Consider the following 24,518-nt stretch of genomic DNA (forward strand, 5'->3'; position numbering starts at 1 on the left):
TTTAAAGGGCCCCTCACCAGGTTTGACAATTTTGAGGTAACGAGCGCAATGCATAAAATGGGCGTTCACGATCACGTATGCCAAAATTTGCAACGCTACGCGCCGCAGAAATGGGTCAAATTTCAAGGTGAACGCTGCTTGCCCTTCCTCTCGCGGGCGCGCGCTTTAGAGAATGAGGGGATGACGGACATGAGAAAATGACCCTACGTAGATGGTAGTGCTGTGACGTCGCTCCTCTACGTAGACGACTGTGCTCTGGCGTCGCCAACAGTAGCACGTGACGCTGCGATAATTATTTGACACGACATGTGTAGTTTGTGTAATTTGTTGCTTGAATAGATTAATAAAACTTGAAAGAAATAATGAGACACACAAAGGGAATGTGTGCGTCTTTTTCATTTTTTTTTCGTGACTTACAGCGAGATGCGGGGCTAATGCGCCTCCCTTTCCCATGCGTTCGTGTCCCCGCGGGTAGCGCATCGAGCAGACGCCAGCCCTGGAAACGAAAGTAATGTTCTGGCGCGTTCGAGCACTCATTATGCTCGTTTATTCTACCGCGTCCAAGTAAACGTAATGCGGCACTTGCGCATGATACCGCCACTCTCGTGCCCGTACAAATGTCTCAACTTTCATGCCCGTCCCGCAGAAACAGGCAGTACACCACAGAGAACGCCGACAAAACGCCCATGGCCACTACATAAAAAAAAAGAGGTGGCGGCCGTGCAACGCCGCTCGCGTGCTCGGGCTGGCTCGGGAAAGTCATGCGCACGTGACCATGCATGCGCATGACGTGTTCATGCGTATGTGTCAAGTGAAGAGGGCAGGGAAGGGATTTGGCTTGCGAAGGCTACACGGGGCGAGTGGAAAGGGTTTGAAACTCGCCTCCTCGCATCATGGTTTCGCGCCGCTACAAATTATTGTTTTTCTCAGCTCGCACTGAACCGATTTGAAAAATTCTTGCGGCATACTGCTCTTCATTCGGCACACAACAACTTCCAGCGTCTAACTAAAATTTGCTATGTGGCCTGGTGAGGGGCCCTTTAACGTGCACCTAAATCTAGGTACACGGGCCTCACACATTTTCGCCTCAATCGAAAATGCAGCCGCCGCGGCTTTAATTTCTGACTTTAATTTGCAAGCGAATTTTGTAGTTAGTGCTGAATTTATCTTTTTTCTTCGTCGACGTTGTAATTTTCGTTTTAGATGAATTATGCTCCGCGTTATCCATGGCGTTGTCCTCTTACTTCTCTTAATTTTTGTCGGTATGAAATTATTTTCACGGTATCTTATAGCCTCCTTGAGTTTTACCCATAGACCATTGACGTATCCGTCAATCTGATCTGAAAAACTATCGAATGTTTCTTCTAGATAGTCAATGATACTTTCATCATTAGCTCGAATGTAGTCTTTCAAAACCGCACAAGGTGGTTTCGCCTTACGGCTAGCGCTCCTACTTAGCGTAAGGAATGTTAGAACGAGCATTTTATGATCTGATATTCTTTCTGTAACCCTTAAGCATGGTGTTATGGACTGCGATACAAAAGCAAGATCAAGCACTGCACGAGCATTTCCTTGGACACGTGTAGGTTCTTTAACAATCTCTGACAAAGAAAATCCAAACATTAAATCTAACAGGTTCTCACAGGTTTTTACATCTCTGTTGCAGATAGTTAATGTATACCCCAGTCTATCCCAGCCAGATTGAAGTCTCCAGTTAATAACAGTTTTGTGCGGTTGTTCATTCTTTTGTGTAGGTAGTCATGAACCTTCGAAAGGTATTCCTCAGACGCCCCTGGGTGCCTGTGGCGAGGTGGCGATGTGGTGCGCCGCCGCCGGCGTCAATCTCAGCTATCCAGAAACAATTGTCATGGAAGTCAAATAAACAATTAGGTTAAATATTAGTCCAAATGAAGGAGTCATTTCATTTAAATATACGGGCGTCATATTTGACCAAGGTATAGATTAGAAAGCAAACATTCATGATATATGCGAGAAGGTCGTACACGGTTCTTACTTCCAAATTTAATCAAGGCAATATTTCACCCATGAAGCACTCAGGTCGCTTTACTGTGCGTTTTCCCTTAGCCATAGTAGGTATTTTTGGAATCGTGGAGCGCCGACTTACATGGCATATACTTAAAACCTTTACAAATACTACAGATAAAGGTCTTCAAACAAGGCTCGAGCACCCACCCCCTGTTTACGGATTTTTAGGGGCGTAGCCCCTCTTAATCTAACCTTGTCCCATGTCAGGCGTAACCGCGGTAATATCTCCCGAACAGTATCGCGCTGTCCCATAGAGATGCACGCAAACTACAGTTAGGTGACGATATACTACATGGCGCTATCCCATAGAGAGATAGAAAAAAAATTAAAATAAAAAATAAAAAAATAAAACAATGAAAAATAAAAAATAAATATATATATATATATATATATATATATATATATATATATAAATTAAAAAAATAGAAAAATAAAAAAACAAGCAAAGGAGCTTGATGTGGGCGAGTTGGTGAAGCATACTGGTAAATTTAACGTTGCGCAACGTACACGAGGGCTAGAAAGGAACACTTAAACAGACAAGCGCAAACTATGAACTGAACTTTATTTCAGGAAACACTGATACTTATCACAATAAAACTTTTTGTTGGGCTAGTTGGTTATTACTTATACATGTAAAAACCACACGTCACATCATCACATGCTCAGGCCCTATCGCGACATGAAGGTAATCTCTTTTTCTTGGAGTGCTACTGACGCGCAGCTGATGTATTTGTCTCCGGCACGCGCAATGTGAAATGCTTCGAGGATCTTCCTCTCTAATCTATCACTGGATCGTGCTAAGAATTTTGTATGATTCAAAATTGGTCGGCAGTTGCAGCGTTTACAGTGCTCCGACATATGCCCTCCCGCGTTGTTATTTACAGTCCAGTTGTGCTAACGTGCCCTCTCATTGTAACAGCGTCCCGTTTGATCTATATATACTTTGTTGCATGTCAGCGGCACTTCATAGACTACATCTTTCTCGGATTGGGTGTACTGTATCGCGTGTTTCTTAGTGCAGGGATCCGGTCTCACTTTGTTTATCATTGGACAAATCTTAGACAATTTACATGGGGCACTGAAAACAAGATTCACATTGTGCCTTTGCGCAACACTCTTCAAATTGTGCGAAATCCTATGCCAATATGGAATTACATGCCCCCTCTTTTTTCTGCTACTTTTTCTGTCATAACCACCTGCCTTTCCTTTTTGAACTTTTAAAGAAGCTTCTCGCAAACGCTGGAAATTAAAAATGAAGGAAAGCCCACTTGGGTGAGCCTGGTTACCTGATTCTGGAAACTTAATTCTACTCTGTGTGCGCATGACTCACTTAGTGCTTCCTTTAAGCCCGTCATTGCGACACCCCTCTTCACTAACTTAGAATGGGCACTGTCATATGAAATCAGCCGCTTCGTCGCCCGTGGCCTGTACTCCCAGCACACATGCGTGTTCATCAAGGTTAGCTTCAAGTCTAGGAAGCGAATGCTATCATCACTAGGCCGCTCGCACGTGAATGTTAGCGCCTGCGATGTGCTTCTGAAGGTACTTACCATTGCTTCTACTGTAGGCTCTGGCACTGCACCTGCCACTTCATTAACAACGACGAGGTAGTCATCCACAACCTGAGAACGGTACCGGCTTAGACTGGACAAGAGAGCTGTTCACACGTCTGTCAAAGATACTGAGATACAGGTCAGACAGAATCGGAGCGAGCGAGGACCCTATACAGACACCCTTGCGCTGTACAAAAAGCTGACCTTGGAAATTAACCACTGTGGACTGAAGGTGAAATTCTAATAATTCTAGAAACTTATCACTACTCACTCCAGTGGCACAGGTGAACTTAAACTCCCCGAAGTCCTCAATCTTATCCCTAATTGCACTGAGCAAACCGTCATGGGGTAAAGAGTAGTACAAGTCTTCCACATCCAGCGAAAAGGCATACACACCCCTCCACGTCCCCTCCTGTAAAGTCTGCACAACTTGCGCCGAGCTGCGCACAAGGAAAGGGTCATCAAGGGGGAGCATGCGTAACTGTCGCTGAAGGAAGCTGCCAACTTGCATCTGCCACGTCCTTTTCTCTGACACTATGGCTCTAAATGGACATTATATATATATATATATATATATATATATATATATATATATATATATATATATATATATATATATATATATATATATATATATATATATATATATATATATATATATATATATGCGAGGATGAAGTTTTATAGATCAGGTGGGAAATGCGGTTGAGAAAAAACGAGAAACGTCCGAAAGAAGCTTTACTAACGTTTCGGCAAGAGGACCTGCCTTCGTCAGTCAAGAGTTGACGAGAAAAATGTCCTTCACCGAGGCAATCAACCATTCACTCTGACGAAGGCACGCCGTCCTGCCTAAAAGGTTAGTAAAGCTTGCTTCGGGCGTTTGTCATCCTTTCTCAAAAAAAAAAAAACTACACACATATATATATACATATATATATATATATATATATATATATATATATATATATATATATATATATATATATATATATATATATATATATATATATATATATATATATATAAATGTCTTGTACAAGCGTCATGTAGGGCGAGTATTCACGTTAATGAAATATTGCGCGACAGCAGCGTAGAAACACATCAGACCATATGAAATGGGTCATGAGTGAGTATTTCAAGGCTGCCCGCTTATTACAAAGTGTCCAACAATGATTCAACATCATCATCATTATCCTGGTCATCCGCTAGAGCACCAACAACGCGTGCAGCTACGTGTGTGCGTATATTGTGTTCAAGACGCGAAGCTGCTACTTTGTTAATACGCAAAATGATGAATTGCGGCGCAGTGGACATTTTGCAACTGCACGTGCTGTAGCCACTCTAGGAGTGTATTCGATGGCCAACATCACGTGCGAAGATGTTCGTTTCTTCACGACATTGTTTAGGTATCCGCCGAGAAGCGAAGTACGGCACACAAAGAAGCGATGCGAACGGGCCCGGAACGCTATCGCGCTCCACTCTTAAATGCGAAGCTTAATTCGCAGGACGATGCGCTACTAACAACTGAATCTTTCTTATTCAGAACGCACATTTCAGTTTACATGAAACTGACATAGGGTTCCCACAACGACACGTGCCAGCAGTTGACGTGCTGCTTTAGGTAGCAGTATGTTATCGATAGTCATGGCGGGGGATCACTGCGACTGCGTTATGTAAATGTGAGCTCTGAATAAAATTGCCAGTTCTCACTTGTTAGTAGCGCGTCGTCCTGCGTTTCTTCTCCTGTGTTTTGTGGCTCTCTTACCGCGCTTTTTCAAGTATGAATCCGAACTAACTCGCCCAACTTTCATTCGTGCGAAGCTTAAGCGGCCTCTCATATTCAAAACACGGGGTTAAGTCAAGGCGGAAATACCTTGCCGCTGCAAGAACAATCCCGAAATATGGATTAAGGAAGCAGTGTAAGTTATGCTAATTGAAACTTCAGGGCACCTCTTTATATGAGAAACCCTAAGGGTCACGTTATACGGCAAAGCGATTTTTTCAGAAACCTGAGATATCGCATATGATACTCTTCACAAATTTTACAGGCGATAGCCTAGACGCATGCGCCGGGCTCTCTTTACAGGCTACCGTGTGTTGCGTCACATATTGATAACAATAATGATATATGGGCTCTTTTAAGCGCCCTAAACTCGACATCATTATGAGACACGGCGCATAGTTGAAGACTCCGCACCATTTCGAGCATCTGGGGATTTTTACCGTGCACTGACATAAGAGAGTACTTGGACCTCTAGCACTCGCCACCCCCGAAATGTGACCGCCTATGGCGGTGGCATTTCGGTGGTGGCGATGACCCCTGGGCTCAGCGTCGTCTTCAGCGCTTGAGTGTGTGTGTGCGTGCGCGTGTGCTTGTTTCGCGTCGTCCTTTCACAAGGTGTACCATATGCTATCTACCAGTTATCCGCCATTTAACCCGCCAGTACATTTACACATAGGAATAGGACACGATGAAACTTGGAAATTTATGTGGCTGGTATGGTATACTACAGGTTACCGGTTACAGTGACAGAGTTGGTATCAAGATAATGGAAATGCAGGTGAACATGGATGACATGTTATGATGAACTGAGGAAGGTTGCAAGCTGAAAATGTGTATCAGCTCGCTTACCACCGAAGTAATTGGAGAACGGTAGCAAATGTGCCAGTCTTGCATCTTAATCAACAAGGCAATCATGATGGAATCGAGAAGATTTCATTTTAAAGTAAACGTGTACACACATATAAGAGCCTTATCGTTCCTCGAAAATTTTCTACCATGTGGTCTCGTTTATTTCTTTCACATATATGGCGGCTCTTACGGCAATGTGTGCGCTGCATGCTTCTTCGCGGCATTCCGCCGGTGTCGTTTGAGTACTTTGATATAGGAAAGTCGTGGTGCTTCTTTGACGTCGAGACTTTAGTCCATATGAATGCGAATATCTCACGTGCAGTGCCTGGGAGCAGTGCCATTTACTTGCATCAAAGGCAAAGTTTTGACGGTGAGCCCATAAAGAAGATTTCTTCTGAACTAAAATAGTTTCCTGAAGCAAACATAGTCTTCATCATGAAATGTTTATTTCGTCGCAGGAACCGCTGTTGAAGGGAGTGACCGTGTTCTTCGCAGTAAGTTTCCACTATTTTCTGTCTGCAGAGCCTGCCTCATGTATTTAACATAACGTTATTACCTATTGATTATTTCTCATCGAAGTTATTCGTCCAACAAATAGATGTGCTGTCAATGTGTACTTTCACTTTCATTGTTTTAACAGTTAAAAATACACTATAAAGAAAGACTCGCTGCCACCTGTGTGTGCCGCGTAATGTTCTAGTGCAGAAGAACGTATGGCGCGCCACGTAGCACTACACTGTGGGAACAAAGGAACGGTTAGGTATACGGCGTGGCCTTTGGGCAAGTGTGATGCCAGTATCGAAGGGACTGCGCCGTTAAGATGCAGGAAAATTACAGCCTTTCAGTGCGCTCAAAGGCCCTGTGAAACAAGCTATTCTTTTTTTAAATGCTAAGCATTTCTTAGCGAAACCAAGGCACCTTGAGCGTTTCTATCTATCTATCTATCTATCTATCTATCTATCTATCTATCTATCTATCTATCTATCTATCTATCTATCTATCTATCTATCTATCTATCTATCTATCTATCTATCTATCTATCTATCTATCTATCTATCTATCTATCTACCTATCTATCTATCTATCTATCTATCTATCTATCTATCTATCTATCTATCTATCTATCTATCTATCTATCTATCTATCTATCTATCTATCTATCTATTTAGCGTCCTATGTCTAGGTGCTCTCGTGAATCGTCTGCTTAACTTGTAGACCAAAACTGGCTGGGAGGGTAAGAGCATTGACGAATATGACTGTCTGGTCCTGACATGAATAACGTGAAAATCCTGTCGTGTACTTGTGAAACCCTTTTCTCCAGACACGTGTGGCATATACCCGTGCAGCAAGGGCCGCGGTATACGCGTATGCGCCACAGGTGGTTGGCTGGTTGCTCAAACATTATTAAACTGTCCTGAGAAACGTGGCTATCGCGCAGTGGGCTGCTGCCACGTTATTGACAGTTTATGTCTTTCAGGAACGGCGAGTACAGACATTGGTAATTTAAATGCGAGAGCATTAAGAAAAACCGACATCGGTAGCGTAGACCCGACGAATGCAAATAATAAAATTCTGGTTGCCAGCAGGAATCGAATCCAGCAATTCTGTGTGGCAGTCAGGAATTCTGCCACAAAGCCACGCCAGGTCTAGAAACTGCTTAGGAAAAGCACCCTATGAAGGCTTAATGACGGTGCAAAGTCAGTTGTGGTGGTGGTGCTGGCTATCAAATTTTGTAACAGAGCAACAAACACTACAGATGTACTCCTGGGATACAGGCGTCATGCCAGGTTAACGTCTTTGGTTCCAGTGTTGGCTCCGCTTGCATGGCTCCGCTTGCATGAACATTACATTTGTATTTCTATATATGATTCAGCAAGCCATATTCAAGCGTTGCTCCACTGAGCAGGACTACGCTAACGAAAGTTACGTATAATCCTCAGATCATCGCACCGTAAAGTGTACTCCGCTTCGATAATATTGTCGTGTGTGCTCTAACGTACATGCTGACGTTATGCCAGACCATAAGTTACCCTTTAAACGCCAGTGTCGTCGATGTGCCTGTTAAACCCACGATGTGCACAAAACTACTACACTTAGAAAAACACGACGATTCACCTCGTAACGCTTCGCTCAAAGCCAGGAAATGCAGCATAGACCTACTCGTTGACTGCTTTCCATGAAACCGATTCCCACAAGGCGTGGTGTCTGCCGAATTTTTTTCGTTTGCGAAATTATGCTGTTGGTTTAAAAATTTGGGGCACCTACGCACTTGTGTTGCGAAAACTAAAAAAAACGGCGGTCCCGATGGCCATGCCTCGCATGCCTGCAACTTCCAACTGGCCTCTTTCCTGCACTCGCATCCGCTATATTATGCTAAACGTGGCTGTTCAATGCTTTACCATCTCCCCTCTTTTCTCCCCTCCTCGTCCTCACATCACTCCTCCTCACATCCCTTCCCTCTCCAACCACTGTTGTACTATACATGTCTATGCTATACTTTACACTCTCCCTCCTCTTTTCGCTCCTCATCCTGACTTCTCTTTCCCGCACCCTTCATATAATATACTACACATGGCTATGCTGTACCTTATCCCACTCCTTCTTTCCCTCCTCCTAAGCCTCACCTTGCTTTCCCACCCCTTTGCTAAACTATAATCTGCTTTACTTTGCATTTACTCTCCTCCACCTCTCCTACCGTTGTATCGCATTGGTATACTCGGGTTTACTCCTCTCTTAGCGTCCATCTTCCTCACTTCGCCGGTTTTGTGCGGTCGACAAACGGCACTGTTCCAAGCTTAAAGAGCTACGCTGTTTAAATACTTGACATCTAGCTTGCTGCTAAAGAGTCACTGAAGAAAAACTGAGGACCCTTCTCCAATCGGGGAAACGGTTTAAAGCGAAGGTTCACGTGGTCGTGCTTGACGTACCGCTTTTCCTTCTTTCTTTCGTTTTTTCTTTAGAGGTATCGGCAGTACCGGATGGATGTTTTCAGGCGGAGTCGCGTGGCGTCTTTCATGTTATTTGCAGCACTCGTCAGTATGTAGAACGACCCAACTAAAGGGCCATCGCGTGGTCACGCTAACGCGATTTATGAATGCAATTTTCTCGAAGGAATTCATGTTTCCGTAAATGTGCAGTTGCTGATATCGACCTTACGCGTTGTCCAGCAGATCGCTTTTAGTCCGCCAACACAAAATATTTGAATGAAGCGCCCACAGCAGGGGTACTGCTTCCCTATTGTTTGTTAACACGAAAGTGTTTTATACTTTACCTATACTTTAGTGAAGTATTTCCGTAACGATGTTGCCAAAATGGACGCTAACAGATGAGATAGAAAAACCTTTCAGAAAAACTTGCCCCGCCGGGAATCGAGCCTACCACCTCTTAAATCCGCGACGATAGGTTCCCGATGCTTTACCGACTAAGTTAACGAGGCACATAGACGACACTCCACAAAATCGCCTTATATCTCTCACACATTCTCTCTCACAGTGTGTTCTCTGTTGGCAGGGCTAGACGGGGCGGTGCGATGTCGCCGTTTGTGAGCGGTGAAGTAATGCGGCATGACACTTACTAGCGCCGATAAAGAACGATTCGGCGACGACGCAGTTAAAGCATGGCTTCGGATATTGCGCGCTCAGCGCACAATCCCGGAGGCTAAGGCGTCTCGATACCAGCGAAAAACACTGGCCGCGCTAGCATGGAGGAGTCGCCTTAGACGAAGTTACGTTGCTTGCCTTTCGCTTCGTGTTAGCGTGTGACGGCTGGCTGTCGGGGTAGTCTTCAGCAAGTTTGCTTGTAGCGCACGTAAAGGACAGGACGAAATATATATGTGTAGGCACACATAGACACGGCGTAGTGCAGCTTCCACGTGCACCAGCGGTGTTTCTCCGCCGCCGACGGCTTTGACTGCGGTAGCACCGACTAGTAAAACTGCTTTCGACGGCCTAATGTAGGCCTTCGTGGAGCGAGACAGAGGCCAGAGGCACGTGGAACGCCTGCGCGTGCTCGCGGCTCGAGCTACGAACCTCTGCCTCCCGTGTTGCTGAAAGAGAAGCGTGGTAACGTTTGCATGAGCGCAGGCTACCCTATAACTCGGGAGCGCACACCGTGCCGTTTCCCTCCTGAATTGACGACGCACTGAAGAAGTGCACATCGAGTACCAGTGTTTATTATCTGCTTGTTGCTGTCATCTTCGCGCGGGATTCACGATACGCTGTGTCCAGGTATAAGTTAAAAACTTCAGCTATGACAGCGGTATAATCGTGATCATGGGCGTTAGTCGTCGCGATGGGGATGTGCCACTAGGCGTCAACGTGGGTGCATCCCCATCAAGCGGCGCTTTAACACACATGCGCCAATAGACATGCTATAAGCTCTCCTCTATCACTACACAATAAGCACTACTTCTTGGAAGACACGTTTCACTTTCGTGTTATACCGATTGCTATGGCGAAGGTATCAGCCATGTTTTTTTTTTCGATTATAATGAACTAACTAGCTCAGCCGGGAGTTTTGCTGAGCTCTTTCTCTTGGGTGTTACATTATTGTGCGACGCGCCCATATTTCTGTTTTTTTTTCATCATCGGCAGAACACATTCGTATGCTTCAGTTCAGTTCACATTGGGCAAGGATGGGCGCGTGGCCTAATGGTAAAGGCACTCTCTTGCGGAGCGTGCGGACTGGCTTCAACTCCCAGCCCCTGAAATATCTGTATTGCTTTATTTACTATTTCTTTGTTCCGCGCGCGCCAGCTGTGTGTGAGGAGTGCTTTTTGGAAAGCCACCGGCTACACACGTCAGTCACTACAAGCTTCACATGAAACAGAGCGAAAGTACTAGAGAGAATGAGCAGCCTTTGACTGCAAAAATGAGCGTCTATTCACGGACCGGAAAAAAAAATTGGGGGACACTTAAGCTTCTCCTTTAAGAGTTCAACGCGATAGCGATATCCTGTCCCTAGTGCGCACTTCTAACACTACGAGTGTTTAAGAGAATGCGCGCACTAAGATGTGTGCCTTATGTAATGGGTAGCATGCTTTCAACCAGGAGCAAATATGCGCGAGAAACTTTTTCGAAGTTGCGATGCACCCACTACGTGGTCTTAAGGGAATACGCGCAGTAATGTGTGTGCCTTTTGTAATGGGTGGCTGTCTTTAAACCACCAAGTCGTTATGATATTGACATGGTGTGACGCCCGATGGGAATGTACGCTTGTACCACACAATATTACTGCGATAGTACATCTCGTACTGTGACAACCGTATACAGGACGCGTATTTTTGGGAAGCATGAAAGTTACTTTCAGTGCAGTACCAAACAGAGGCGTGGCTGTGTGGTAGAACACCTGCTTGACACGCAGACGACCTGGGTTTGATTCTCATTCGGACCAAACATTTTTATTACTTATTTTATTTGCAGCTTTTTCGATTTTTCGGTCACGGAGAAGATGATGATTTTTCGCTCACAACCAACGGCGCCGACACCGACGCCGACGGCGGAATTTCTGCGATACGAGATCTTTAACGCTATCGCGTTAATAAAATAAAAACGATGAGTTATACCAGTTTAAATTTCCTGCTCTACAGGAGATCAATTAGTCAAAGACGTCTATACTTTGGTCGGAAATAGGTAATTTATTTGGATTAAAGTCCAGCCTTTCAAGACTTATGCCCCCGTATCGCTGCGCAGTTCTTACTTCACCCGGAAAGAGGAACAGTTTTTCTGCGTTTTAAAGGGAAAGAACGCTTACAACTGCCCTGCTGCGCTTCAGTAATACCGACATCTTCGATGGTTCGGCATCCTCACATTTCTCTACGGCTGTATTGCTGCCTACAGCTGTGTAGAATTTACCTTCTGCTCTAAAGTTGTCAAGAAAAAGGCTTTTACCATTTTTGTAGCTTCTAGCTGCCTATAGCGTCCTATTGGAATATCACACAAGAAGATCTGAAAAGGCTGCGCGGCAAACGTCAGTCGGTCTATAGACGGATTCATCTTTAGAAGTCCGCGGCATTTCGTGCTCAAATGCGGATGCCTGCGCCAATGGGCGCGCACTCTAGGCTTACGCCATGAGCCGAATGGCCGGTGACTTCGCCCTCGGAGAAAATTGGGAAGTGTATGAGAGGAACTATTTCTTTAGTCGCGGAAGCGATCGGCTGCCGCGCTTCGGTAGTGTGGGCGGTGCCTCTCCGGACATCGTATGGTTTATCAGTCTATAGGTTTTTATCCCTTCAACGCCTTAAGGGACAGTTACATCGACGCCATGTGTTGGATAGACAGAAGCACGGCGTAGCCTGTGGACGGCCGACGGGATGGCGCGCGGAGTAACGAGACGGACACGGAGCGTTCGGGCAGAGAGTTCTCTCAACGTTTATTTCACGACATTTTAAGGAAAGGAAAAAGGTTGATTCGTCGTCGTGACACGGGTCACATGACTTACGTGGCCACGCCGGCTTGGCTACAGAATTCAGAAAAGCGAACACCAGCGGAGACCTTGCCCTACCCTGCGGCAGCGACGGGAAACAGAGCGCAAGCTGTTGTGTTGACGTGACACCACAGGTCACACGGCACAAGTGTGACCTAAAGCCCCTTGATCTAGAAAGTAGCGACACTCTCCTCCGCGCGCGCGTTTTCCTCCTCAATTCTCCTCGCATTTCTTCCCTTCCTTGGCCGGCGCGGTGCTCCACTGGCTCGTCGCAGCCGCATCAGAATCACAGCGCGCGCTTCTTTATTGGGCCATTTGAAGCATTAAATTGGAATCTGTCGCTTATAAACCATCGTGACGAAATTGGGCTTCCGATAGGACATATTGACAAATATATATTTTTGAGACGCTTCGATAAATACACGCCGATGCGTTTCGGAAAAAAAAAATGAGTATACCAACTGCCGGCAGAGCGGTTTACTTCCCCGTCGCCGCTTCGGCTGTCCGTAATGCGGAGTTGTATTAAGCGCATGTAATGTTCAGCATAAAGTATAGTCGAGAATTTCGTTCCTAATTGTTGTCTTGATGAGCTCAAAGGAGGTAGCGAAGAAGAAATGTGGTGGTTTACTTGAATTGCTCGAAATGAGTGGGCCGGAAGCCTTTTTGTGTCAACGCCGCTGTCAGACACGTACGCACGAACATATATACACATGCGCGTACACACGCAATACAGACACGCACGCACGCGTATACACACACGATACACACACACACACACATGCTCATATACACACGCGCATACACGCGATACAGATACGCAGGCACATACATACCCACGCATGTACACACGCCATACAGACATGCACGCACATACACACGAGCATACACGCGCCATACAGACACGAAGGAACGCACAGAGACACACACGCGCGTGCACGCGCGCTACAGACACGCACGCAATACATACACACGCGCATATACATGCACACGCGATACAGACACGCACGCACATACATACATACGGTCGCGATACAGGCATTCACGTACGCCCGTACATACATGCACACGCAATACACGCGCCCATATACATCCACACGCGGGTGCAGTCACGATAGACCTGCACGCACATACACACGCGCGAATATACACAAGCGCACGCACGCACAGGCGCACACATACACACACATACGCGCGCACACGCAAATACGCCGCCCCAATACCGACATGCACACACACGTACGTGCGCGCACGCACAGGCGCAAAGACACATGCACAAGCGCACGCACACCATGGCGCACACATACACAAACCAAGGCACACGCAGGCGCGCACATGTGCTCGCACACACGCAAAAACACGTGCGCACACGCACCTACACACGCAAGCGCACACATGCACATGCGCTCCCCTGGACCCCTTCCCTCGTTATTTCCTCGCGCAAGAAACAGCCATACATTGTGGCTTGTACTTAGACGTACAAACACGCATGCACCCGCACAGACACTCCTGGAGGGTTCATGGCGTGCGCGAGCGGCGAGCAACTAAAAGCGCGCGAAGTTTCCTTGCTCGCGCTTTTCGTGACGTCAGGGTCACCTGATTGGGAGGTATCGCGCGTCGCAGCCACTCAGCGTTGCGGATGCGCCAGCTCTACGAAAGGGAGGGTGAAAAAATTCACAGTTTCGCCGCAAGGCCGAAGCAATGAATGCGATAGCAAGAAACTAATGCTATATGAAGTGAGGCTCGCCAATGGATACTCTCAGTTTGAACAGCGCTCCTGTTGCAAAGGCGGCCGAAGCAGCGAAGGAAACTAGCGTGCTTCAAGTGTCGAGTTGTGACACTTGATAGTTCGCGCTCATCTTCTGTTTGTTCGTTTAGCGGCGTCCCTTGAGCTCGAGTGGCTTTCGTACGCTCCGTAAAATGAGCGCTGACATCACGATGAAAGCGTGAAACATCCCTCTTCCCCTCAGCACAAGAAAACCGCGCGAGCAGACAGCGGAAGGGCAAGGTTCTCCCTGCGCAAGTATAAGAAGAAGCGAGCGAGCGAGCTGACGACTTTTAAATGCGCCTGTCGCGCTCCTAAACGCCATCTCGCTGGTAATGAAGAAACACTTATAAGCGCAGCCGTCTCTGAGTCCGTCCAGCGGTAAAGGGTGTGTATATAACGCTCGGCATTACCTACGTGGAGGATCTGCGTTTCGTGGCGTAGTGGCTAGCGCCACTCGCCGCGGAGGAAGAGTTCCCTGGTTCGATTCCGCGCTTCGGAAGCATTTTTCTGAATTATTTTTCTTTGGGGCTTTTATATATATATATACATACTTATACATATACGGTGCATGACGGCGGCGACGGCGACGGCGACGGCAAAATCCAGCCGAGACTGTCCATATAATTGCTATCGCAATAAAAGAGGAGGTTGACGGCGCGACGAGGGTGCAAAACAGCGCCGCTACTTTCCAAAATCTAGGGTTTTAGTGTGACCATGTTTCTTCGGGGCTGGCCTGGCCTATCAATGGTAGCTCTGACGGGAACGAGAGCCTCAGGCTTTGCAAATCGTCGGTGCTGCTGAGCCAGCACCTGTGCACTGTGCCTTTCTTCTCTGCTATTGTCGTGCTGTTTTCCGCATTTATTTTCTTTTACTGAAAATTCTTCTGCTTTCGTACGGAAAGGATACGTTTCTATTCTTAGGCCGAATGGCGTGTTATTCTTCAAGTAACACGTTGCGCAATTCACCTGTGTCGGTGGACTAACTAAATGTGCGGTCGTAGATCGCAAGCAATACATTTCAATAAACCCACTCATGCATTTACTTTCTACTGCTTCATTTGGCGAATGTGCTCCAATAGTAACATTTAAGCCGAAACGGCTAAGGGTTCAAGTTTCATTGCTGGATGTAAATACTCAGATTCAATTGCAACCCCTTTGTAAGTAAAGGAAAACAGCTTTACATTTCGTTTTTACAGAAAAACATATCGATGTACAATGACAGCGTAGCAGAGGTGGTGAACTTCGCAGGTACTCTGAACTCGTGTTCTTCTCAGTATATACTCGAGCTGTTATGATATATATAGTTATTATATTGAAGAAGTTTCTTTTCTCAATTCTAAAATATTCGTTATTTTTTTAAACATTGGGGCCCAAGAACACTTAAATAAGATCACAAAGTAGAAAGATTGAGTGCAAGAGGTGGCTGTTTCGAGTCATAATGCTCAGGTGACTCTTCGTCCCTGTGCATCGTCACCACTTCCTCAGCGAACGCATAAAACAGATAACTTATAATAATTTAGATTTGTTCAGCAACGATATCGTGTGTCTAGGTGCTTGAGATCTAGCCACGCCAAGTTTTAATACTACGGTTGACTGAATATGTGTCAGTTCATGATAACACGTCATTGTGGTGCTGTGGCGTTACACCTTGTCGCTTGCCACTCAAAAGAAATAAATAGCCGGGGGTCTCCTGGTGACGCTCAATTCTGTCCCATCGGAGACCTTCGTACGCTGGACTTTGACGTATCCACACCATTACTCAAGTAAATAAAGTAAAAATTACACTATCTCCCGCTAAAGAGGACCATGAGGCGATGCGAAGACGGAGCACTTGCACGATCGCGTTCCGTTGGCGTTCGCTGGGCATGCTACCAACCTCGCGTCGTGGAACGCGAAGAGGAACACTACGCGCGTCGTGTCTTCCGTCTAGCCTGGCCGGTAATTCTCACAGGGCGAGCGGGGAACAGGGTCTACAGGCGCGCCAGAGGGGAGCAGCGTAGGATAGGAGAGAGAGAAGGAGAGGACGCGCATGCGCTGGCGCTCATCGCGGCGCTGCGCAGGAGAGAATTTCGGCATGTCGAGCCCGCATTTCAGAGGAGTCAACCGAAGCCAGCGCTGGAGTGAACGCGCGCAGCGCTCTACCACTTGAAGGAGAGGAGACTAGAGGAGGAGAGTACCGTATGCGCCGCGAGAACAGAAGCGAGAACGCAGGAGAAGCGCAAGCAGGTGCTGGTAGAAAAGTGGAGAAAGTAACGCGCAGCTGTAGGAGAGAGGGAAGGAGGAGAGTTGCGCATGCGTAGTGTGAGTGCGGACTAGCACGCCGCGGGACCTACCCCCGAGCAAGAGATGCCTTCGCATCTAAATGTTTAGACGACCTTAACATTCACTCAATTGTCCGGAATAGCGCTAGCGCATAGCGTTTGTTGCGCGGAGTAGGGCGATGAGGGGACGAAGGGAGCGCCGTAATTCGCAGGAGACTCACGCTCCGCAAAGTGAGCGGTGCAACGCATATACGTTACCCGCTGTTCAGCGCTCACGTCACCACGAAGCCGGCTCGCGGCAGCAGCCAGCGCGCTTGACCCTAGCGCCGCGGAGCGACGAGAAGGTGAGGTGCACACTACAGGAATGACGCAAGCCTTTCCCCAAACTTTTATATGTGTCAACTGTGAGTGAACTGATGAGTGAACTATTAGAGATGTGCCAACACCTCCAAACGCCGTCCTGCCAACTTTATTGTGAACCAAGCTATGGTTCTGTACAGTCTAATTAGGCCTTTATTTGCTGTTAACTGGCCATTCGAGGTTTTATATACGAATGCATTTGTTAGTCGGGCTATGTCAGGCGTCTGTCGGTGTCGGCGCGCCTCTCCGCTCTCTCTCCCTCTCCCATAGCAACAGCTGCGGGTGCGCGCGCTTATCCGCGCCCCTAGCAACTGGAGCAGGTGGTACGGGCGGAGTATCGGAGAGTGAGTGGAGAGGAGGAGCGCGCTCTGGCGAGTGAGGGCGCTCGCATCGCGGAAGCTCGGCGGACCTCCCGCGTGTGTGGAGAGAGTGTAGGAGAGGGTAGGTGCAGTGCTTCGCTGCTGCTTCTCTCGCCGTTCGCTCTCTCTCCTCCCTGTGCCACCGTCTCAATGCAGTGCGTTTGAAACGCGTTTGTAGCGTTTGTGCTGCCTTGGCACAGCCTGAAAACAGCGCGTTCTAAACGCGTTTGTGCTGCATTGAAGGCGGTGGCAACATCCCTGAGGTGATTACGAACGCACGTAGGAAGCGTTCGTTGAAAGAGGCGCCCAAAAGGGAGACACTTGAGCGTGTCGATGTGTCCAGCTTTACGCCATTAAAATTAGTACGCCGTGTACTCTCGGCGCAAGAAATGCATTCGCATTTTCCTCACGATTCCCTTCGGGGAGGTGGGTGCATTTTTTTTTCATGTAGCCATAGGCTTGAGCACTACGTACATACCAAAAGTCAACCTCCTATGCTCACTTAGCGCGAACGAATCTGTCTGTTTCTCTAGTTACAATGCGCACCTATCACCATCAAATTCATTTTAATTACATAAGGGGATAGTTAATTCGCTTTTTTCAGTAGTAAACTCTTGCTCATATAATATGTATTGTAGAAAATCCTTAATGCCTCACTTTTTATGTATCTAATTTTAGTTTGCGGTTCTTTGGAACTTACTGACAACCTCACTCGGCGCTGAATGTGCGGTGTTCCGCGAGAAAATGTCGCTAGGTGCTGGCGCCATAAAAGTCAGTATTCCTTTAAAGGTGTGCAATAGCACTCGTCGGACTTTGTGACAGAAAAGCACATTCTACGTACAGCATAGGCGTGCGCACGGGGGGGGGGCGGCACCCCCCTCTAGGCACCTAAGAGAGGGGGGACGGAAAACCTGCCCCATAAATTGACCCCCCTAGTCACCTAACAGGGGGCGGGCGCAAAATCTACCTCGCACATTGACATAGTAAGGGGGGCGGGGCACTCCGTGAACCTTCGCCTCCCCTTAGAGGGAACGCTGGTTAACCTCCCAGCCTACTCCCTTTTGTGTTCCTTTCTGCGCACGCCTATGACGTACAGCAAACACTGCTGTGAACAAATCGGCCACACCTTGTAGACGTGAGCTGCATGTACAGTTTCCAAGCTGAGCGCGATGTTGCAGTTTTTCGATCGTCCTGAATTCGTACTGATGTCAGTTGTTACTCTCTTCGAAGCCGCCAGCGTCTGCTTAACTTCGTCATTTATTTATTTATTTATTTATTTATTTATTTATTTATTTATTTATTTATTTATTTATTTATTTATTTATTTATTTATTTATTTAAATTCTCTCAATGCCATTTGCGGCGTTACAGAGAGGAGTGGTTACAAGTTAGAGATGGCAGTCTTGAATGATGCATGATCAGGGTTGCTGGCGATGGAGGCAGGAAGGTGGTTCCATTCGGATGAAGTCTTCGGCACGTAGGAGTGGAAGTACATGTTGGTATGGCAGAACGGCGCACGGGCTTTGAAGTTATGGTCGATGCGAGAAGAAACGTAAGAAGGTGGCGAGAACCATGTGCATAGGCGGGCCTGCTTCCTCCTGTCAGAAAGGGTAGGAAGGTCAAGAGAAATTTTAATTGATGAGGTACTAGCAGTACGTGAGTAATTAGCGACAATGAAACAAGCAGAGCGATTTTGGATGGCTTCTAGTGCATTAACAAGTAAACAAGAATGAGGATCCCAGATAGATGAGGCCTACTCGAGTCTAGATCTGACTAGTGTTTTGTAAAGAAGAAGTCTTAATAAAACAGGCACTAAGGAAAAGTTACGGCGCAAGAAGGCGAGAGTGGGGTTAGCATTGTTAATTACATAATTGATATGACTATTTCATGTTAAATTTTTATCTATGTGAACATCTAGATATTTCTAAGTATTGACAGATGACAACTGAAAATTAGTAATTGAATAAACAGGGCTAGTGCAGTCAGTACTTCCTTGGGAGATCCTCAATATTTTACATCTGTTAATATTCAGTTTCATTGACCAGAGTGAGCACCAAGATGTAATGTTGTCAAGATCAGATTGAAGTAGTGATTAATCATGAGGGTTACTTATTATGCGGTAGATGACACAATCGTCGGCAAATAGCATGATTGTTGATGTAATGCTGGATAGATGGTCATTAATATAAATTAGAAAGAGTAAGGGTCCAAGGACAGAACCTTGCGGTACACCAGATGTTACGGAACAATTGCGTGAGTTATGATCGTTAGCAGTTACATGTTGGGTTCTGTTAGATAAGAAGCATTCAATCCACCGTAATATGTTTGAGACAATATTTAGCATGCTTAGTTTGAGTTGGAGCAGATTGTTGCTGTTTGCCGATAGCTGATATAACTAAAGAGCAGCATTTGGATCAGATGCTCTTCTTGCCACGGGGTGCTGCCACGTGCCGGCGCCACGCTCTATGGCTTGGTAAAATTAAAAAGTAGAACAATGGCGGGCAGGAATACCACCGGGAAGGAGCGGATGTGTTTCATGACGCGTGCTGAGGTATCTATCCTCCCCTTTGCCGTCACCCCCTCCATAGCTCGCTTCCAGCGCGCCCGTACGAACGAAAGAAGGGAGAACACGCTTAGCGTTTGGGACAAATCGCTGCTACTCCGTTCGTTCTTGACGGATTCGGAAAATTCTTCTGGCAATCGATGCATGAGGCAACAAACTTTGGCACTGATTTCATTCTATGATTGCTGGGATTAGCGGGTCAGGAACCTTTTTTAAACAATGAGGCTATGATAGAGAGTTCTTAACGAGATAAACAATATTGATATTTAGTATTTTATTCGGTATCATAAGGTTGATTGCTTCCAATATGTGTATCTGCATAAATTCGACGTTTTCTTCCATTCGCGCATTCAATTTGTTCACTGCATAAAGGGAAGCTAGAGAGGTTTTAGAATTCGATAAAACTTCCTGGGCAGCAAGGACCGATATTTTTGTCGACTATGTCGTAATGTATTCCCCGGTTGTTGCAGCAGCAGCTTTAGAATACGCTAAACAAAAAATTCGGCTGATCCCACGCACTGTGGGAATCGATGTAATGCGAAGCAGCCAGCAAGGAGCTGCATATATCTCCTTGTTTGTCTTTGAGCCAAATGAAATCATTCATGTCATGGCATCTAGTCCACCATATATCGCATGTTTGCCATGCACGCATGCATGCACAATCTAGTGTACACCATGCCAATGAAACGCATATTCTGGTATATAAATGCATGACCTGTCGTTTATGTTCATCACGCACTCGTGTCATGCCATACCAATTTTGGTATATATCACGTTAACAAAACGGCCGGAAGCGCACCATGACAGTGGCATGTAAATCATACCGTACATGACATGCATAACATGATTCGCATGTTAAGACCTCTCATTTATGTTCGTCATACAGTCACAGCGCAATGCCAATTTTGGTCTATATCAAACGAATGAAATGGCCGCGAGTGCACCATGAGTAGAGCATGTAAACCATGCCATACATGACATGAATATTATGGTTTTTCATGTTACCACCTGTCACTAATGTTCATCATACAGTCACATCGGGCAATACCAGTTTTGGTGTATATCGAGCTATCGAAACGGCCGCGAATGCACCATGAGCGTGGCATGTAAGTCATGACATACATGGCATGCATGTCATAGTTTTCATGTTACCACCTGTTATTCATGTTCTTCATACAGTCACATCGCGCAATACCAGTTTTGGTGCATATCAATCTAGCGAAACGGCCACGGGTGCGCCATGAGCATGGCATGTAAATCATGACGTACATTTCATGCATGTCATGATTATCATGTTACCACCTTTCATTTACGTTCGTCATACAGTGGCGTCACGCAATAACAATTTTGGTGTATACCAAGCTAGCGGAACGGCCGGGAATGCACAATGAGCGCGGCGTGTAAATCATGACGTACATAACCTGCATGTCATGATTTCCATGTTACCACCTCTCATTTACGTTCGTCATGCAGTCGCGTCGCGCAATACCAATTTTGGTGCGTCAAGCAAGCGAAACGGCACGAGTGCGTCATGAGCATGACATGTAAATCATGTCGTGCATGTCATGTATGTCATGATTTTCATGTTACCACGTCTCATTCACCGTCGTCGTACAGTCGCTTCGCGCAAAAGCAATTTTGGTGTACATCGAGCTAGCGAAGCGGCCGCGAATGTATCATGAGCGTGGCTTAAATCATGACATATATGACATGAATGTCATGGTTTTCATCTCACAAACTGTCATTCATGTTCTTCATACAGTCACATCGCGCAATACCAAATTTGGTGTATATCAATCTGAAACTGCCGCTAGCGCATCATGAGCGTGGCATGTAAATCAGGTCGTACATGACTTGCATGTCATGATTTTTATGTTACCACGTCTCACTTACGTTCGTCATACAGTCGTGTCGCGTAACACCAATTTTGGTGTATATCACGCAAGCGAAACGGACGCGAATGCACCATGAGCGTGGCATGTAAATCATGACATACATGTCATGGATGTCATGGTTTTCGTGCTACCACCTGTTATTCATGTTCTTCATAAAGTCACATCGCACTACCAGTTTTGGTGTATATCTAGCGAAACGGCCGCGAGTGCGCCACTAGCGTGGCATGTAAATCATGTCATACATGACATGCATATCATGATTTTCATGTTACCACGTGTCAATTATGTTCGTCATACATAAATGTCTCGTCATACCAGTTTTCGTATGTATCCCTTCATTTAAACGGCCGCGAGCGCCCCGAGACCATGTCATGTAAATCATGCCGCACATGACATGCGCGTCATGATTTGCATGTTAGGACCTGTCATTATGTTCGTCATGAACTCTTGTCACGCCGTACCATTTTTGGTATATATGAAATTAACGGAACGGCCGCAAGAGCCCAAAGGCCGTGGAATGTAAATCATGCTGTTCATGACATGCGTGTCATGATTTTCATGATATGTCCTGTCATTTATGTTCGTGATAAGGCCATGTTATGACACACCAATTTTGGTATACATCCGAATAACGGAACGGCCAGGGAGCCCAAAGGCCGTGGAATGTAAATCATGCTGTTCATGACATTCGTGTCATGTTTTTCATTATATGACCTGTCATTTATGTTCGTAATAAGGCCATGTTATGACACAACAATTTTGGTAAATATCCGATTAACGAAACGGCCAGGAGAGCACAAAGTCGTAGGCGGCTAGATAGATAGATAGATAGATACGCTCAAAGTCGCAGAAGTTCGCTAAGAAATGCTTCGCATTTAAAATTGGCCTTGCTCTGCCCACGCGAGCGCGCGGAAAGTGTGGGCGTGGAACGAACTACGTCATCTTCGGTACCTTTGGCGGAGCCGTGCTGCATTCCGACGGAAAGTGCCCGCCGCTCACTGATCCAAATTGCGAGAGCGCTGTTTATGTGACGGCAGCTCAGGTAAGTACAGCGAAGATGAAAGTTCTGCAGCTGGATTAAGATATCTGGAAACATTACAAACAGCTGAGCGGAACGTAAACAAGCGTCTCTCGTATCTTCAACCGTGGCCTGAGTTACTGACTCGTGAAGTGCGGTTGCCGGAGCTAATCGACGACGCCACGCTTCAACAGTCCTGCTTTTGCAGATAATGCGACATACCAAGGACTACGTCACAGCGTTGGCACAGCATCTCAAGAACCCCTGCAGCCACAGCCTACGTTTTTTTGCCAAAAACTGCTATTTGCGTTCACTTTCGAGAACCCTCACATCGCTTTTAGAAACTGTCGTGACATGCTCCAATGTCTTGTTTGTTTTTTTTAAGTGCTTCAACTGGACTTTAAGGCTAGTTAGTGGTCAATAGATGTATTTCGTCGCTTAAGGTATCATGTCCGACATTTACCAAACATTGTTTTCACTAGAGAAACAAGATTTAAAAGAATGTTAGGTAATTCATTTTTAACAGATTCATGGAAGCGTTGTGAATTTGTTGGACACAATGGAAGAAGCAACAGCAAGAGACCCTAAAACCAGCAAAACTCTTTTGTTGCAGTGCCTGACGCGTACTGTTGTGAATCTGGGTTTGGATGGGTCGCTCGAAGAGTTGGTCTGCTACATTGGAAGAATCCCTTCGATAGTGTTTGGGAACCAGGGCGTGGCGGATACCCTTGAGTCCATTGTTCAAAAAAGCTTCGGCCTTCAATGCACTGCATAGCACGTGAGCAAATAAAGTATTGTTCAAATGGACAATTTCTGGGCGTTTCCTTGTACGGAAACTCTCTTGTCGTTCACAGACACTAACCGCATCTCTTCACTATCTTAAGTGAGGTGTGAGTTTTGCCTGTGTAGTGAATCGTATTGTTGTGCATTTTCTTCACAACGAAGCGGTATACCTCTAGGATTCCCTCAGTTTTCGCACTCGTTTACATCGAGAGAAATCCCTTCCATGGTTTGAATAGGTGAGTGCCTGGCTGCATTTACATTCATACCTAAGATTAAATTATTTTGCTGAGCTAATTCAAATGATTGCTGATTATGAAATAAAACGTGCATATCTTCTAGGAAAACGTTATGTTTCCTTGGTATTGTTGACGCTTTCTTTAGGGGTGTGCAATTGTGGAATTTTAACTTGGAAGCGCATTTGAATCGATTCGAATACTTTTGAGCATACTCGAACTTATTTAGTACTACTCCTGATATTAACGTTAAAATGCAAGCACACAAGACGTTCCACAAAGAAAAGACACGATACACACAAGCGGTGACTACCAACTGCTTTGTTGCTTTATGCGTCAATGTTTTTTATAAGGCGAAAACAACGTTACCGCGCTTGCGCACACAATGTATTCTGTAATGAAGAAAAAACAAGGATGAGAGTCGGTGTATTAGATACGCGAAGACGGGAAATCATAATCAGATGAGTGTAGGGACAACGGAAGATCACCAATACATCGTTGTGCTCTTTTCATTACGCGGTAAGCTTCTAAGGCTCATTCTCACTTTTGTCTAGGATTGACGTCCCTTCAAATCGCACCTCACAATTGCAGCAGGAATTAATATGAGCAACAAGATGCGCTCCTTCAT

At 46.0% G+C, this 24,518-nt stretch overlaps 1 protein-coding gene across 1 annotated transcript in view; it reads left to right on the forward strand.

The window, feature by feature from the left end:
• The window catches only part of LOC119400602 (uncharacterized), a 50,426-nt gene extending 26,744 nt beyond the window's left edge, over positions 1–23,682 (forward strand). The window contains exons 5-7 of the mRNA XM_037667662.2: positions 6,554–6,601; positions 6,690–6,725; positions 23,488–23,682. Coding sequence (XP_037523590.1) covers positions 6,554–6,601; positions 6,690–6,725; positions 23,488–23,649 — 246 coding nt within the window. The 3' untranslated portion in view covers positions 23,650–23,682. The remainder of the gene's footprint in view (positions 1–6,553; positions 6,602–6,689; positions 6,726–23,487) is intronic.
• Positions 23,683–24,518: the final 836 nt, after the last annotated feature.

This window comes from Rhipicephalus sanguineus, chromosome 7 (assembly GCF_013339695.2).
Source record: "Rhipicephalus sanguineus isolate Rsan-2018 chromosome 7, BIME_Rsan_1.4, whole genome shotgun sequence".
Classification (NCBI taxonomy): Eukaryota; Metazoa; Arthropoda; class Arachnida; order Ixodida; family Ixodidae; genus Rhipicephalus; species Rhipicephalus sanguineus.